General features: G+C 42.2%; 1 protein-coding gene across 3 annotated transcripts in view; it reads left to right on the forward strand.

Moving 5' to 3' along the window:
- Window positions 1-18702, forward strand: part of CDC25C (cell division cycle 25C) — a 41193-nt gene that overhangs the window by 10911 nt on the left and 11580 nt on the right. For all 3 annotated transcript variants that reach the window (XM_040344357.1, XM_040344358.1, XM_040344359.1), the window contains 8 exons: window positions 948-1039; window positions 4450-4495; window positions 8144-8173; window positions 9259-9292; window positions 11302-11376; window positions 12344-12439; window positions 13141-13287; window positions 17920-18009. In XM_040344357.1, the coding sequence (XP_040200291.1) occupies window positions 948-1039; window positions 4450-4495; window positions 8144-8173; window positions 9259-9292; window positions 11302-11376; window positions 12344-12439; window positions 13141-13287; window positions 17920-18009 (610 nt within the window). The remainder of the gene's footprint in view (window positions 1-947; window positions 1040-4449; window positions 4496-8143; window positions 8174-9258; window positions 9293-11301; window positions 11377-12343; window positions 12440-13140; window positions 13288-17919; window positions 18010-18702) is intronic.

An 18702-nucleotide genomic window follows, 5' to 3' on the forward strand; every position in this document is an offset into this window, starting at 1 on the left:
GAGTGATTTATAAAAAAAAAAAAAAGCCTGCTATAGCTCATTTCACAGCTCTTCTCAGCGATCACATTATACAACAAACCAGCTCTTGCTGCTTCTAACTACGGACCTGCATTAATTTTTTTCTTTTTTAAATCTACCTAGTTTTTAGCTCTAATAGAACAAAAGGGACCAAGAGGCTGTGGGATCTATGTATAAAAAATTTGCTGTGCAAATGTCATTCACACAGGCCCAGCTATAATTCACCATCGCTTGCTTAATAGGTTAATTTACTAGGATTTTCCACTCCAGTTCTAGTGGCAATAATGCAGTATTTGTCCTGCTATTTTCCTAAATAGCTTCCTTTCAGAAAAAATTGCTGCATTATTACCACTATTTGGCAACGACGATTCTTGGAAATAAACACGTTGCACAAATTTTGGTAAAGATTTGTTGAATGATAGACCCGTTTGCAAAGCAAATGTTTATTCATGAACCCCTATGGCCTCATTCACACGAGATGGATCCACTCAGCGCAGTCCGCCAGCTCAGCAGGAGATCTCTCCGTTGAACTCTGCTGAGCTGGCGGGTGACATGTCAGTCTCTGCTCGCTCCGTTTTAATTGGATCTCGTCCGATCCACCCAGACAGATGGCGAACGTATCGCCATACGTCCGATTTTAGTGGATCGGATGGCAGATGGGTGCCAGCGGACACATCTCCACATCCTTCTCCCCATAGAAGTCAATGGATGGCCCGCTCAGATCCGCCTGAAAAATGGACAGGTGGATCTGAGCGGGATTGCCGTGTGAAAGGGGCCTAAGGGAAGTTTTTTTGTTGGAAATTGGTTACACTTTAACTGTTCTATTTAGTTTGTGTAATTAACATTATCCTGTGTTTTGGTGCACATGTGAAGACTGCTTAACTGCGTTAATAATCTAAATTTCCATTCCTATAACTTCTTGCTTGCAGTGAGACCCCAAAACGTTGCTTGGATCTGTCTAACCTGAGTTGTGATGAACCTGTCCTTCAAGCTTTTGTGTCGCCTGTTAAAACAGCAACAGGTAATAGCAGTTGCTTGTCTTACATTAAAAGCTGTTGGAGAAAACAAAAAAAAATGTCTTTGTCCTCAAAGTAAACTTCTAACAAGGGATATGTAGACTTAACAGAGCTCCTTCTGAAGATATTTGTTGCCTGGCTCCCAAACAAGTGTGCAGCTAGTGAAGTCAGGAAAGCCTGTCTTGGGGCCCTGTCACACGTGCGGACGAACGGACCATTTATTACAAGTCCGTTTATGGACTTTTAATGTATCCCTATGGGATTGCAGACGTTGGCGGATGATGCATCCGCTAACGATCCGCGTCCGCAAAGTTCCACTTTTTCAGATGGAAGAAAACCCTATTTTTCTTCCGTCTGGCGGAACGGATCGGATGAATACGGACACACGGTCCGCATTCATCCGATTCCCCATAGGGGAGAGCGGAGGAGAGACAGGGCGGTCTCTGCACTGTGTGCGGTGCCGCCCTGTCAGCCGACAGCTCAGCGGGGATTTACGGAGGAATCCCCGCTGAGCCAAACGGGCTAACGGAGCGGATCAATACGGATCCGCTCCGTGTGAAAGGGCCCTTACGTACTTGTTCAGTTAGTGAATCTGGACATGCCGAAGCCATTGGATGATAATAGTAGGTAGGCATTCAACATTTTTAAAAACAGACTTTAGCAATGGCAGTACAAGTTTCCTTTAAAAGGTGAATCTGCTTTTTTTTTTTTTAGATTTAAGCACCCAACACATGCTAATGTGCCCCTCAAGTTATTTTGTGACATAGCACCCAAAAGGTCAGTTAATGAATCAGGACTGAGTTTTATTGAAATGCATCTAAACACAAGAACAAAAATACCATATGAAGTGGCTGCATGTGTCCTAGTCCCTTGCTTTGGGCTAAAAAGATGACAAAAACCTAATTCTTTTGTAAACTACTAGTCCCATCCATAATGGAGAGGGTCAAAGGCATGTTTGATGTCCAGGCTATGTGACAACCTTGGCTCTATCCATAGATACCATGAATAAGTGAGTATAGAAATGAAAGGACAGGAAGTGTGGTGTTGGCAAGGTTACAAAGTAATAATAATAATAATTAAAAAAAATCTGAAGGATGAAAACCGATGCAGTTACCACATCTAAGGCCTCGTGCACACTGGGACTCTTGTATACGCTGCTTCAGAAACGCGCCCTAGCCGCATTTTTGCAAACACGTTTAGGCGCATCAAGCACTTTGGAGTTTTTTTGTTTAATTTGCCAGAATATTAACTTTTTTTGCGCTTAATTGCAGTTAATAGCATTTAGGTGCATCAGTCTTTTTTTTTTTTGGCCAAACTGCTCCTTTTAAGCACATGTGATTGTGTTTTTTTTGCCTCTAAACTCCTGTAAACACCTATAGTGTGTATGGACATGTAAGCTAACATGGAGGGGCATTTTGGAGGCATAAAACAAACATCAAACGCCTTTAAAACAGGCATATTTTAGCTTGGGTATGCACGAGGCCTAAGGAAAGGTAAGATAATCCTTTTTTGTTTTTGAACTTGGCTTATGCACACAGATGGTTACACTCGAGACTTGAAATGTAAAATGTGCATAGCAATACAAGGGACTGGCTGTACTGGTCAGCTGCTTGTAGACATTTATCTGTGTTTATGGAATTCTTCCCCAAAAGATCCACTTTCATGTGGCTTGAAATTTTCCACATTTTGTCATGTTACAACCAAAAATTGGATGTGATAGACAAATGCAAAGTGGCACATAATTGTGAAGGAAAATTATAAATGGTTATTTTATTTGTTAAAAAAAAAAAATGTGAAAAGTGTGGCGTGCATTTGTATTCAGCTGCCCTGAGTCAATACTTTGTAGAACCACCATTCACTGCAATTACAGCTGCAAGTCTTTACCAGCTTTGCACATCAAGAGTGACATGTTTGCCCATTCTTTGCAAAATTGCTCAAGCTCTGTCAGATTGGATGGAGAGAGTCTGTGAGCAGCAATTTTCAAGTCTTGTCACAGATTCTTAATTGGATTTAGGTCTGGACTTTGACTGCGCTATTCTAAAACATGAATATGCTTTGATCTAAACCATTCGATTGCAGCTCTGGCTGTATGTTTAGGGTCATTATCCCGCTGGAAGGTGAACCTCCCTCCCAGTCTCAAGTCTTTTGCAGACGCAAGTTTTCTTCTAAGATTGCCCTGTATTTGGCTCCATCATTCTTACCATCAACTCTGACCAGATTTCCTGTCCCTGCTGAAGAAAAACATCCCCACAACATGATGCCACCACCATGTTTCACAGGATGGTGTGTTCATGGTGATGTGCAGTGTTCGTTTTCTGCCACACATAGCGTTTTGCTTTTAGGCCAAAAAAATCTATTTTTGTCGCTTCTGACCTGAACACCTTCTTCCACATGTTTGCTGTGTCCCCCACATGGCTTCTCGCAAACTGCAGACGGGACTTCTTATGGCTTTCTTTCAACAATGTCTTTCTTCTTGCTACTCTTCCATAAAGGCCAGATTTGTGGAATGCACAACTAATAGTTGTCCTGTGGACAGATTCTCCCACCTGAGCTGTGGATCTCTGCAGCTGTTACCATGGGCCTCTTGGCTGCTTCTCCGAATAACGCTCTCCTTGCCCGGCCTGTCAGTTTAGGTGCACCGCCATGTCTTGGTAGGTTTGCCATACTCTTCCATTTTCGAATGATGGATTGAACTTTTTTTATTTTTTTTATAACCTAACTCTGCTTTTAAACTTCACAAATTTATCCCTGACCTGTCTGGTGTGTTCCTTGGCCTTCATAATGCTGTTTGTTCACTAAGGTTCTCTAACAAACTTCTGAGGGCTTCACATGACAGCTGTATTTTATACTGAGATTAAATTACACACTGGTGGACTCTATTTACTAATTAGGTGACTTCTAAAAGCAATTGGTTCCACTAGATTTTGGTTAGGGGTATCAGAGTAAAGGGGGCTGAATACAAATGCATGCTCCACATTTTTCTTCCATTTCACAATTATGTGCCACTTTGTGTTGGTCTATCCCATAAAATACATTTGTTTTTGGTTGTAACATGACAAAATGTGGAATATTTCAAGGGTTATGAATACTTTTTCAAGGCACTGTTAAAGCAACCGGCCGCTTATAGCCATTTCTTGTATTGTGGCTGTATGTGTGTCTATCAGGTGCAGGAAAGTGCCAAATCTTTTATGATTCAGGACTCAGGCGTGTAAACATCCATGTGCATGAGGACTAACAAACATGCACAATTTTTGCTTTATCTGTTTTGAGCAAGTGGTTTTAAGCAAGGAATAATATGTATAGTAAAAGTTTAACCTCTAACCTCCTAAAAGGCAAGGATAATTGCAGCAGTGTGTTACCATTTCAACAGGAAATATATATAAAATATCTATTTTTTTTTATCCTGTGTGCGCAGGTAAGGGAGATTCGCCAAAGTCACAGTGTTTACAGCTAGAAGATTTGTAAGTAGTCTGTCACGCAAGTATACTTCATTCAAAACAAAGCTCAATTTTATGTCTGTCATAGACTTTCTTTATAGTAACCTTATTTTGGAGCCCCTTTCTATCTGCCCTTTTTTTCCAGGACTTTTTTAGGACATGATCGTCCTGAAGAAGTCTTTGGGGGGGGGGGAGGATCTGGGCGCAGCCCTGCATGCAATGTATCTTCTAGGAGGCTATATGTTCCATGTGTCTCTGACTCCCTCCATCTATCTGGTATCTTTTTCTATTCGTTATATATGGGGATAGCATCTTTCCCTGAATAATTGCTGGCTTAGACCGCCTTAATTGCAACAGAAGCATTCCTCCTTTTCTCCCTCCTCCTTAAAATCCGAAGATGGACCAGCAAAGGACCAGGTAGAGGAAGATAAGAATGTGTTCAGGTTGAAGGGGCCACAGAAAAATCCTAATCCAATGTATTTACTCTTTTGGAATCCCAGGGCAGGGTTTATCGAAGACCAAAAAGGCATCTGAGTGTTTTCCCAGTTGTCAGGACTGTCTAGGATTTGGGCTGTGGCGAATGTTTGTTTGTTCCTTTTTTTTTTTTATTATTACTTTTATTCCTATTACAAGGAATGTAAACATTCCTTGTGATAGGAATATGGCATGATGGGTCCTCAATAAGACCCCACATCTCGCCACTAAACTGGGAAGCCTAAAATAAAAATTTAAAAAAGCGATCACTGCTTCCCAGCCAAGGCGGCACCAGAGGGCGACAGGAGGGGGTTGGGCATCCCCTTTCGCCTCCCGTAAGAACTATCAAGTAGTGGAACAGCCAGTGCCGGCCCAAGACATTGCGCTGCCTGGGACCAAGAATGAAATGCTGCCCCCCCCCCCCCCCCCCAAAAAAAATCACGCCAACCAAAAGGCCCCCACATTCATTATTTTATATCATGATAACTAAAGGGGACCCGTCATGGCTCTATACATGTATAAAGAGGACCTGTCATTGCTCTATACATGTATAGGAGTAAAAAGAGGATTTGTCATGGCTCTATACATGTATATAGAGGACCTGTCATTACTCTTTACATGTAAAGGAATATCAAGAGGACCTGTCATGGCTCTATAAATGTATATAGGACTATAAAGAGTACTTGACATGGCTCTATACATGTATAACGAGGGCCTGCCACGGCTCTATAGATGTATAAAGAGAACCTGTCATGGCTCTATACATGTATATAGAGGACCTGTCGAGACTCTTTACATATAAAGAAATATAAAGAGGACCTGCCATGGCTCTATAAATGTATATAGGAGTATAAAGAGGACCTCTCATGGCTCTATACATGTATCCAGGAGTATAAAGGCACCTGTGAATTGCCGGCGGCCACAATGTCTTTTGCGCAAATGAATCAATATACGCTAATTGTGTTTTTGTTTTTTTGGTACCAAAAATATGTAGAAGAATACATATTGGCCTAAACTGAAGAAAATTGTTTATTTTTCTACATTTTGGGGATATTTATTATAGCAAAAAGTAAAACTATATATATATATATATATATATATATATATATATATATATATATATATATATATATATATATATATATATATATATATATATATATATATATATATATATATATATATATATATATATAGCACAAAAAATAAAAACCGCAGAGGTGATCAAATATCACCAAAAGAAAGCTCTATTTGTGGGGGAAAAAAAGGACATCAATTTTATTTGGGTAGCGGAGCCGGCTGGCAGGCATCAGTATGCTGCCCCCCTAAAAGTGCTGCCTGATACCACCTGGTCCCATCATAGGGCCGGCCCTGGGAACAGCTGTTATGATCATTCTTATGGTGTAGGGAATTGCCGTCTGAAAATGCCAATATCTGAATGATGCGTGTAGCTGCAGGCATTCAGATATAGCCCCACAAAGCCCAGGACGTCATATGACTGCCTCTGGGTGCGAAGTGGTTACGTTTCTAAGTTTGCAGATGTTGCGGATAGAATTGCTGTAGTCAGTCGGTGGCCTCTTTCCAGCAGGGAGGTTTCCTGGCGTCGGACACCAGAGATTCTTAACTGCACATTTTGGATCTTTCCACTGCCCCAAAGGTTTCTGTGGCTTACGGTGATATTTTCAGTTTGACTCTTATGTTGCCTGTCCACTTCTCCCAGACTTGCTAAGGTCTTGGCTCTGGTCCTGAGGCTCTTGCATACCTGGACACCAATGTCTTACACAGTACACACTCTGGACAGATTTGGATGGGTTCTCAACTTGGATAAGTTGGCCTTTATTAACAGCCCAGAGGTTGGAATCTTTGGGCCTGGTCTTGAATACCATCCAGGCAAGAATGATCCTTCCTTTGTACGAATATCTTGCTCTGGGGACTTGGGTGAACTTGCTCAACGTGCTGACAAATCCCTCAATTCACTTTTTCATGAGTGTTCTGGGAAAGATGTAGCCTCTTTCAAGGCAGTGCCCTTTGCCCAGTTTCACTTCAGGTTGCCTCCAACGGAAAGCTTCAGAGGCATGGGAAAAGAAAGATGCAGTTGAAGGATTGCCCTGGTATACCTCAACCTGAAATTGTCACTGGACTGGTGGATTTCCTGACAAATTCTCTAGATGGAGAAAAACAAAGGGTGCCAGTCTGCTGGGCTAGGGTGGAATTGTGGACAATCTCCCGTTCCAGGCACCTTTTAATTACTGCAGGAGATTTTGTTGCCCCTTCAACATTCTGGCATTTAGGGGGATTTGCCTTGCCCTGCTACATTGTTTAGTGCAGCTGAAGGGTCTCCCTGTAAGGGTTCAGTAGGGCAATGCTACAATAATGGCATATATCATGGAGGCACCAGGAGAAAATGTTTCTCATCTGGTCTTGGCCCAAACTTTAAGTCCCCGCTATATTCCAGGCAAGGAAAATTAGCAGGCAAATTTTTTTAGCCGTCAACCAGAGAAGTAGGATCTTCACCCAGAGGTATTTGAGGAACTCTGCCAACAATGGTGGACCCGGGATGTGTATCTTGCATGCTGCATTACAGAAATCTCAATTTTGATCTCGGATATCCCCTTTGGTCCTTCTGACTCTGAAGGTTATTTTTCTGATTACCATTATTTCAGCTTGCAGAGTTTCAGAATTGGCTGCCCTTTCCTGGTGCTTTGCCATGCTTCATGGTGTTTTTACAGCCCCAGCTGTCCTTTAATACCTAAGGTGGTTTATTCATTCCATCTCAGCAGGGACATTCTGTTGCAGTCTTTTTGTCCTAAGCCTTCAATGCGGGGGACAAGGCTCTTTACACCTTGGATGTGGTTCATGCTATCGGGTGTTTCCTGAAATAAACTGCTGCCATTTGTCAGTCTGATTCTCCGTGCTTCCGAAATGCCCAAGGAAGGGTCCTGGAGCTTTTATTTTTCTTGTTCGTTTTTTTTGTTACCTGAAGGTGGCGCTATAACCCTATCATAATGCAGATGAAAATGTCCTTTTGATGAAAAAATCACTTTTTTTTTTTTTTTTTTCCTATGGGTCAATTATATTGTAAATACAGCGGAAAATCTCTGTAATAAAATGTTCTTATGTATTTTGATTTGTACTCATAAATGTACGATGTTTTTAAAAAAGCTTTCTTCTTTTTTTTTTTTTTTTATCGCTTAACAGTCATACTCCAGAACCTCAAAATGAACCAAAGTGAGTACTTAATAAAGCATAATTTTAGTGTGTGTTTCGTTATTTTTATAATTGTGTCAGATCCTTGTGTGAGCGACTATATTTCTAAACTGTGTTCCAGGCCACCCCTGCTATGTCATCATTTAATGAGGTCATAAATGCTCATCCCAAAGCTGGCTTAGTGAAACTGGTCCTCTTCTTGATAACTACTGGATGCCACATTTGGCTTACAATAAGAGTGTAGCAAAACCTAAATACAAAAAAATAAATTAAAAAATGTTGCAGTTTACCTGTCCTTTGCTGTAGTGACTTTATTTGTTTTTCATTATGGCCCCCCCCCCCCCTTTTGTCAAATCATCCGAAAATCTCACTTCGCTTGTCTATGTTTAATCTTATTTCTCAGTTCTAAGAAAGACCTCCAATGTAGTGGTTGCTTACATACAATATTATAAAGTGGACTAATGGCATGTGCTTGGGGCATATGTCAGTCCAAGTGTGGGTGCTCCTAAAACCCTGGTGCACTGCCGCTTACAGCCTCTTCTACTGATCTCACTAGGGAGCTGTAGGTGGCAGGTCCCTGTATAGCCTGTGTGCATAAAGCTTTAAAATATATTGAAACCCAAAAACAAACAATTTTAATTTTAAATTTACAGTGTTTTTGTCTTTTCACCTCGTAACCCTATATCCTGTCCCTGGGTGGCTATGTTCGCTCCATCACTGTATCTATGGAGGGAGACATTGGTTGCCACCCTAGCTGGAATGAACAGGTCTGCGTCACTCAGCCAGTCCAGGCTCAGGAAAGAACATTACTGACCCAGATGGCTGGAACGGCAGATGTCTCAGCCTCTCAGCGAGCTGCTGTTTCAATACCAGTTGGTGACATGTGGGAGACTGGCGCTGAGGAGTTTGGCATTTCTATAATCATCTAGCCTACCTAGATTCTCCAGTTTATTTGGCCCTAAATGTTGTTTTACATTCACCTTTTATCCAATTAACATTTTGTTATAAAGTAGATGTAATTGTCACACATAATCGCAATCTGATTCTGTTTTTAGAGGGGCTTTAAAGTGTAATTGTTTAAAATTATTATTATTTTTTTTAAACAGGAAATGCCCTAAAGGAACTACAAATGCATCTCTGGTAAGTGACGGTTAGTCAAAGTTACTTTTACAGAAATAAATATGTTTTAGTGAATTAAAGCTCATCTCCAGCCTTATGTTCAGTCTTATGCCCCGTACACACGATCGTAAATTCCGATGCAAGCCTTTGAGCAGAAATTCTGACCGTGTGTATGCTCCATCGGACTTTTGCTGTCTGACTTTCCGCCAACAAAAGATTGAGAGTTGGTTCTCAAATTTTCCGTCAAAAAAAAATTTCTATCGGAAAATCCGACCGTCTGTAGCAATTCCGATGCATGCTTGGAAACAATTTGACGCATGCTCGGAAGCATTGAACTTAATTTTTTTTCGGCTCGTCGTAGTGTTGTACATCACTGCGTTCTTGACTGCGTTCAGAGAACTTTTGTGTGACCGCGTGTAGGCAAGCCAAGCTTGAGCGAAAATCCGATCGTGTGTACGCGGCATTAGACCGTTTTACATGGACCTCTCCTGTACCTTTAATTGCATACCTTGAATTCACTGCTAAACCTCACAGTGTGCATTAAAAGTTACTGCCAGTCTGATAGCCCGCATCATTTTCTGTCTGAAGGACATTCAGAATCATCTAGCCCAGGGGTGCTTAACCTTTTGAAGAGTGAGGGCCACTTAAGTGATTTGGTAAACAATTGCAAGCCACAATAAACTATTGGCATCTGCGGGTTAGCTGCGTTTTGCCTTGGGCTTCTATTACATCTTGCAGGTGTAGTGCCCTTTCTGTAAGCACATCAAAACCATCAGGATATAATAGATGTCTATAGCTCAGTGCAGCTAACCCACTGTAAATCCATGGGTGTACTGTGCTGCACCTGCGGATCAGTGTGAAAGCCGCCTAATAACCCTTATAAGTGCTAATATGTCCATTGCAAAAATGTTTAATACACTGACTTTTTCCTCTTCCCACTTCTGCTGGTATCATTCTTCAGGCTGCTAGAAAGGTCTCAGGTGAAGTGCACTTGGTATCACTCTGCCTGGGACAGGAGCCAGCGCTACAGAGGAAGCATCAGCTCCCTCTGCGGCCACCTGCTGCTGGTGCCAATTCCTTGCACTCTGATACTCTGTGATGGCGCTTCGGCAACCCGTTGATCGCAATCTTGGCTTGCTAATCTGCCATCCCAGAGCATTGGCTCCGTGGGCCACGGGTTGAGTACCCCTGTTCTAATCCTTCCCTTCCTCAGCCAATACTGTCCCTGGCTTGCCCATTTTGTTAATTCAATTTCAGTTATTTCAATCTTAGATGGGGCAATATGTAGGCTAGTCTGCATGCAAATGTGGTCTGCTTAGGAATACCCATTTATCTAGACTGCCACCCACCCATCAAGGCATTTTGAGATTTGCATAACCCATTCCAAAACCCAGCCCAACGCTTGTATCAGGGCTGAGGACTCTTGGGGCTACAGGGGAAGGGTGCTGTAATAGCTTCCTAAATGTACGTACTGCACCTTGCTGGTCCATCCTATCGGCTATGATTTCCCTGCATTGCATAGATAAGCACAAAGTCCCAATGAGGACACGTGTACAAGGTTTGTAATGAAAACTGAGAGCTTTTATAAAAAAAAAAAAAAAAAAAAAGCCATACCATCCTGAAGTAGCATCACCTTGTTATTTCAGGCCACCCTTATTCAAACCTAGCATGCCAGTGTTTTTCATTCTGGTAATTCGATTGACTTGCTGACTTCTTAGAAGAATAGGGTGTGTTTTTTTTTTTTTTTTTTAACAAGTTATTACAAAGCCAAATGATGTTGTGCTGCTTTTCCATACACTGATTACAATATGATTTCTCTTGCTACTATGGTAGATTATGAAATTTTGAAGTGTAATTGTTCCTGTGTGCCAGAGTCCTTTTCATTCCACTTTAAAATACAGGAAGACTGACATTACACATATACCTAAGCTAGCATGATGTTTAAATAAAATGAAATTTTGAGATTTCTTAAATGAATGCCATTTGTATTTTGTTTTTAATAACCTTTTTATTTTTTTTTGGGCATTTAGCCAAGACTCCTCTGCAGCACCCCAAGTTTTAAAAAGGTTTCTGGACGTCAAAAGGATTCTAGTAATAAAGAAAATGTGAGTGTGCTAACTTTTTTACTATTGTGGCTGATCTATTGGACTTGATTCTGGAAGCTGCTGTACTTTGATGCATTTCTTTTCTCACAATGGGAGATGCATATAACCAGGGCTTTTTTTTCAGCTGGTATTTGGTTCCACCACCTCTGGCTCAGGCCTTTTGCTTCCTGCTCACCACTATCACTTGTAATCACAGAAGCCTACCTTCTGTATTTCCAAGTGACAGCTTGTTTTGCCAGCAGCTCCCAGAGATATAATCTCCTAAGTGGCTGCAGGATTGGGACAAGGGAGATGCAGGTGCAGTGCAGGTCCTGACATCCACCCACTTTATGATCTCCCTGCAAGTGAGAGGCAGGCCCATCTACAGTGGGCTCTGCCCTGTGTTGGGTGCTTCAGCCTAATACAGCAACACAAGTAAAAAGAATGTGGAAGATGGTGGAGCTTTTAGACAGATAGGGAGAAGATGGGGGGGTGTTGCATGCAGAGGTCAGAGCTGAAGGGGGGTGAAAGTGAGATGTGGATGAGGGATGCAGAGGTACACTGCACTCTGTTTGTAGCGCACACCTAAACACTACACTGTACGGAGCACCCCTGAACTCTGCACGTAGCGCACCTCTGACCTCTGTACATAATGCACTCCTGGTATTTAATGTCCCTTTAAGACCCTTCCACCATTACCAAAATTTGACCACACCCACTATTTGATGCAGTTGGAGGGTGTGTGTGGGGAGGGGGGGTTTTGGGGGGAGTTATAGTTGAGTACCTGCACCTATTTTGAGAACAAAAGCTCTGCCTATAACAGTGGACTAATGCTGAAGGGCATAAGATCTGCTTTTCCCTACACAGAAAGAGAAAAATTTGGTGAAAGTTGTCATTTATTTTATCTATTGATTGCCTTTTTGCTCTGCGTTATGTGTTGGCCATTGTGTATACACTATAAAAGTCCTTTCCTTTCTCTGGTTTTTAGGAGGGTGGGCTGTTTAAGAATCCAGGTAACCCCTGTTCTATGCTGCTTCTCCGGGAGGTAGCTGTGACACCGATATCTCCAACATTTGGAACCAAAGTGAGTTTTATGGTACAGGAGGTTTTCTTTTATGGGTAAATGCTGTGCTTTTGTATTATAGCTATCACTTTATAATGTTATAGTCTCTCTTTATAGTGTTCTAGTCTCTCCAAACATTCTGATTTTGTTACTAGTTAATTTTTTATTTAACTTTTTAACATGCATGCCCTGCTGAAATTTACATGAAAAGATAATGGTGCTTCTCATCGGAGAACAGGGAATTGGACGAAATAATAAAACAAACCCACACAAATAAAGCTTCAGTATATGAAGGCATTCTTGTATTTTTTCACTGCACCATCAGAATCTTGTGTATTTGTGCCAGAATTATCTTTGTGTACTGAATAAATATATATATAAAAATATACTTTTATTGCGTTTGACATACTGTAGGTTACTTTTGAACAGTAGATGTGGTATTTTTTACAAAGGTTAACCTAGACCCACAGAGTTTGTAGCCAATTTTGAAAACTTGGTGAACAATGCTGGTAACAAGTACTGCTGCTATATACGGTATACTGAAATATGCTTACACAAAAGGTAGAAAAATAAAATGACACAAATATTTTCATTACATCTTCATGTAATGGTTATATTTCAAATTACTTTTTTTTTTTTTTTTTACTGTACACCAACCATTGCCTGATATTTTAGTTGTGATATGTTCCTAAAGTATGTTTTCATGTAAATCATCTGTGCAGGATGACCTCTGTACAGTGGATGACTCCGAACTGCGCGTCCTAGCTTCTCCTATCAGTTCTGCTCCAGCTGGTGTTGATGAGGACAAAATGGGAGACCTTGATGGGTTCTCCGAATTTTTTGCTATGGATGAAGAAGAGGAGCCAGAGGTAAAGTTCGCTTTATGGTGTCCCTTTTTTGGGGGTTTTTGTCCCGTTAACGGGCACAAACCGAAAATAGTTAGACTTTTCAGAACCACAATTTACTTTTCAGATCCAAAATTGAAGGAACACATTGGAAAACTTCTGCCAAACGAAAGGTTAATGTGTTTCTCGCCCCTTTTAAAAACTACCTGCTAACACTGCCATATGTGACAAAACAGATGAAAAACTGATTCATTTATGTTCATTTTATTCAGGGTAACAAACGCTTTAAAGTTGCAGGAAAATACAAGGCATACAGGGCCAGATCCACAACCAGCGGGCGCAACGTAACTTTTGTGATTTAAGTTACACCGCCGCAAATTACACAAGTTAGTGCCCGATCCACAAAGCACTTACCTGGAAATTTGCAGCGGTGTAACTTAAATCCGTCCGGCGCAAGGCGGGCCAAATCAAATGGGGCGAGTCCCATTTAAATTAGGCGCGCTCCCGCGCAGGACGTACTGCGCATGCTCCCGACGCTATTTTCCCGACGTGCTTTGCGTGAAGTTACGTTGCGCCGAGTTTTGTGAATCGCGACGTGTAAAAAAGAGATGCGGCATTAAAAAAAAAAAATTGACAGCGATGCGGGAAAGACGGGTATACTTTTACATGGTGTACTAACTTTACACTTTGTAAAGGTAGCCCTATCTTTGCGACGGCAAACTAACACTTACGGCGACTTAACGAAGGGAAAAAGCTTTGTGGATCTCCGTAAGTGCTAATTTGCATACCCGACGCTGGATTACGATGAGAAATGCCCCCAGCGGCGGCCGCGGTACTGCATCCTAAGATCCGACCGTGTAAGTCCATTACACCTGTCGGATCTTAGGACTAGCTATGCGTAACTGATTCTATGAATCAGCCGCATAGTTAGAAACAGGGATACGACGGCGTATCAGCAGATACGCCGTCGTATCCCTTTTGTGGATCTGGCCCACAGAGTGCTATATACATGCACACACTATCTATCTTTCCCTAAAAATGAACATTGGCAAAAGTCTGGACACCTTAAAAGTCACTTGGCTTTATGTTATAGCTGGTCTACAATTTGCTTATCAAACAGGACATCTCCATGTTGCAACATTAAAACTGCACTACAAGATAGATCCAAACATACAAAATGTTCCAATCAGCGCAAGTCCTACAAACACTTCTTAAATGGATACCAGTCTGTGTTTAACAGTTCTCTTAATCTAGGTGTTGCAGCTCCCTTGTGAATCCACTGGGTGGTGAACTGAAATCTGTAACACATATAAGGAGAAAGAGCAAACAGCTGCCCTAGTTTGATACCGTTTATTCAATTAAAAGTAAAAGGTTGCACTCAAAAGCGGATACTTGATATTTGCAATTACACCAACATCTATGCCTGCTCTCCTGGCCTGTAGAGATGACTGAGCTCCAGGGATGTTTGTCACAGGTGACACAAAGAAGAAGGCTGTGCCTCCGAAAACATGGTGTAATAACGACCGTCCGGAGAGACGATTCACTTGTAACCACTTCTTATTGCGGCTGTGATTGACGTCACGCAGCACCGGCTGGTCCGGGCGCATGCGTGGCTCCTCAGTATGGCCATTGGGACACTGCATACAAACCACCTTCCACGCTTGTTTGGTCATGAAGCTCAGTCATCTCTACAGCCCGGAAGAGGAGGCATACATGTTGGTGTAATTGCGAATATCAAGTCTCCGCTTGTGAGTGCACATTTTTTGCTTTTACTCAAGGCTTTCATTGAATAAACGTTATCACACTAGGGCAGCTGTGCACTACTAGAGAGACTACCAAGATCAAGAATGTGTTTTACTTTGATAGCTTAATGCCCAACGACAAGGACATATATATTTTCTTTCTTATAGGAACATTTCTATACTGTTAAATTAAAGCGGGAGTTCACCCATTAATCTATTTTTTTAAACAATCCCCTTGGCTTCATGCTCGTTTTGTCTAGGGGAATCAGCTAGTTGTTTTAAAATATGAGCTGTACTTACCGTTTTCGAGATGCATCTTCTTCGTCGGCTTCCGGGTATGGGTCTTCGGGAGCGGGCGTTCCTTCTTGATTGACAGTCTTCCGAGAGGCTTTCGACTGTCGCATCCATCGCGTCACTAGTAGTCGAAAGAAGCCGAACGTCGGTGCGGCTCTATACTGCGCCTGCGCACCGACGTTCGGCTTCTTTCGGAAAATCGTGACGCGATGGATGCGACCGTCGGAAGCCTCTCGGAAGACTGTCAATCAAAATAGGTACGCCCAGTCCCGCAGCCCATACCCGGAAGCGACGGAGAGGATGCATCTCGTAAACCGTAAGTACAGCTCATATTTTAAAACAACTAGCCGATTCCCCTAGACAAAACGAGCATGAAGCTAAGGGGAAAAAGTATATTGTACGGGTGAACCTCCGCTTTAAGTTTTATAGTCACAGCATACTTTTTTCATTTTAGAACGTCTGCATTATAATAGCAATACGAACGGTAGTTATATTTGACATTCCAATGTAAGATTACTTTAAAAATCTCCATTCATCTTGTGAGAGGTCCCTGTCTGCTGGCCATCTTTTTAACAACTTCCTAATTACCTACATGCTTTACAGCTTCTCCTCTGCTGTTTACTTTCAATTTCTAAGGACTGCAAATTCCATGGTAGCTTGCTGCCTGGTACCCAAGCAAAGATTTCAAAGCGGACAGAGACTGTTCAAGCCCTTTTGAAGAAGCGCAAAGAAACAGGCAACATTGAGGACACCATGGCCAAGGAAACTTATTGCAGCAGATGAGACACATCATGCTTGCTTCCCCTCAACATCGGAAGAAGTCCAGCAGTGCCATCAGCACAGAATTGGTGGAACCCAGGAACACCTATCTACTGTCTAGAGAAGTCTGGCCAGACTAAGAATGAGCTCCAGCGTGTTCGCATGGTACACGTGCAGAGCCCGCCAGGAAGTCTGCGCGGCGCTGCGCTAATCACAGCCAGGGAGACATTTCCCGATCTCTGCAGCCAAGCATCGGGACAATGTCACCCTGACTGTGATTGGCACCGTGCCGTGCAGACTTCCTGGCGGGCTATGCACGTGTACCATGTGAACACGCTGGAGCTCATCCTTAGGCCAGACGTGGTCTTCATAGACGAAATGCAACCAAAAAGCAATACTTCTCATGTGCAAACAAGGCACAGTGACTTAACTATGCACTATGCACAAAAACATGGGAACTGGGGTGCAGAAAAAAATGGCAGCAGGTTCTCTGGACTGATGAGTCTAAATTTGAAATATTTGGCTGCACCAGGAAGCAGTTTGTTCGCCGAAAGGGCTGAAGAGAAGTACAATCGGTGTATGCAGGCAACGGTGAAGCATGGTGGAGGTTCCTTCCAACTAGAACTGAAGCCAAAGGACTTTTAGTGTATTGCTACTTCATACAAACTATTGTCAATGTTCATTTACTAGGGAAAGATAGACACACTAGCACAAGTGTATGTCTGCATATTTGTATCACTTTGTATGTCATATATTGTCCTGTAAGTACTTTCTATATGCGTCATTATTGTTTTAGTAAAAATGCAATATAATACTACTAGGCTGGTTTCCTTGCTTTACTGTAATAATTCAGACAAGCGGTTAGCCAAAAAAGGAAAAAAAAAAATTTTATGTAAAAGAGGGCAGCCTAAAACTAGTGCAATATTTATTTGAAATAGTTTTTGATCAACAAATGCGTCAATATCTGGTTTGATAGATGTAGTAGCAATTCTCTGATTTCACAGGGTACTAATCTGATATTTTGGTTCTAATTTTGCCCTTTGTGTACTTTATCCTTGAAAAAAGTTGCTCACAAATATAGGGGCTGCCAAAAACAGTTGACATAAATAAGGCGTGATTTTGAAGAGTGGTATATATTTCTTTGGGAAGATGACACTTAAAAAGTCCAGTAAAGAGAAACTCAAATTTTCTTCGGCCAGAAGTGTAATTTTTTTTTTATTATTTTGTAAAAAATGCAACATTAAGGCCCCTTTCACACCTGCGGACAGTATGTCCGTATTTCATCCATCCGTTTTCGGATGAAATACGGACATGCATGTATCCCTATGGGATAGCAGATGATCTCATCGGTGTCCGCAATGCTCCGATTCTGCAGATGGAGGAAAGTCCTATTTTTCCATCCGTCTGCGGATCAGATGAACATGGGCATACAGTCCGTGTTCATCCGATTTCCATACCCCCCCGCCCCGACATAGAGGAGAGCGGAGATCTGACAGGACCGCCCTGTCATCAACGGAGCGATCCCCACTGAGTAAGCGGATGAGATATGTGCAGATCCTCACAGGATCCGTACATGTGAAAGGGCCCTTAAAGTAAGCTTACAATCTTGTGTTGGGTCGCATTCATAGCCATCTTGGGCCGCAGGTTGGACACCCCTGCCTTAAAGGACCCTGCATGACTCTTAAACATTTCTCTATTTCTGGCTTTACTTTACATTCTGATTAAAACGTCTTTTTGCAGAGTGTTGGTGACCGTTCCTTCTCATCATTATTATTATTATTATTATTATTATTAATATTTAATTTTTTTTATTAATTTTTGTGATTTTCTTAAGTAATGTCTTCTATTTTCTCTTATGAAGAATCCATCCACAGCTGCTGCTAATTTGTCCTCATCAATGGCCATCTTACTTTCTGGACCTTTGATGTCTCAAGAGATGGATGTGAGCAATGTAAGTAAAATAACACTACTTCTTCTGAAGTGGTAAGTCTATATTACCAGAACATCAATTACTATATGAGTAATAGGTTCAAGTTTCAAATTATTTTTTTTGTCAGTGTTCTGCCTATCATGGACACCCTCTCATCCTCATCCCCATGGACGAGGATGAGAGGATGTCCGTGATAGGCGGAACACTAACTCACTGCTGGGAAACTGAGTTCCTCTATCACGGACGAGGAGGCGTGGCTTTTGAACACTGGATGGCTGCCGTCTGAGCATTATACACGGACACAGGCATTACACGCTGCCTCTCTCTCTCTCTCTCTCCCAGGCATTACACGCTGCCTCTTTCTCTCCCAGGCATTACACGCTGCCTCTCTCTCTCTCCCAGGCATTACACGCTGCCTCTCTCTCTCTCTCCCAGGCATTACACGCTGCCTCTCTCTCTCCCAGGCATTACACGCTGCCTCTCTCTCTCTCTCTCTCTCTCTCTCTCTCTCTCTCTCTCTCTCTCTCTCTCCCAGGCATTACACGCTGCCTCTCTCTCTCTCTCTCCCAGGCATTACACGCTGCCTCTCTCTCTCCCAGGCATTACACGCTGCCTCTCTCTCTCTCTCTCTCCCAGGCATTACACGCTGCCTCTCTCTCTCTCTCTCCCAGGCATTACACGCTGCCTCTCTCTCTCTCTCCCAGGCATTACACG

The sequence above is a fragment of the Rana temporaria genome, chromosome 3 (assembly GCF_905171775.1).
Source record: "Rana temporaria chromosome 3, aRanTem1.1, whole genome shotgun sequence".
Classification (NCBI taxonomy): domain Eukaryota; kingdom Metazoa; phylum Chordata; class Amphibia; order Anura; family Ranidae; genus Rana; species Rana temporaria.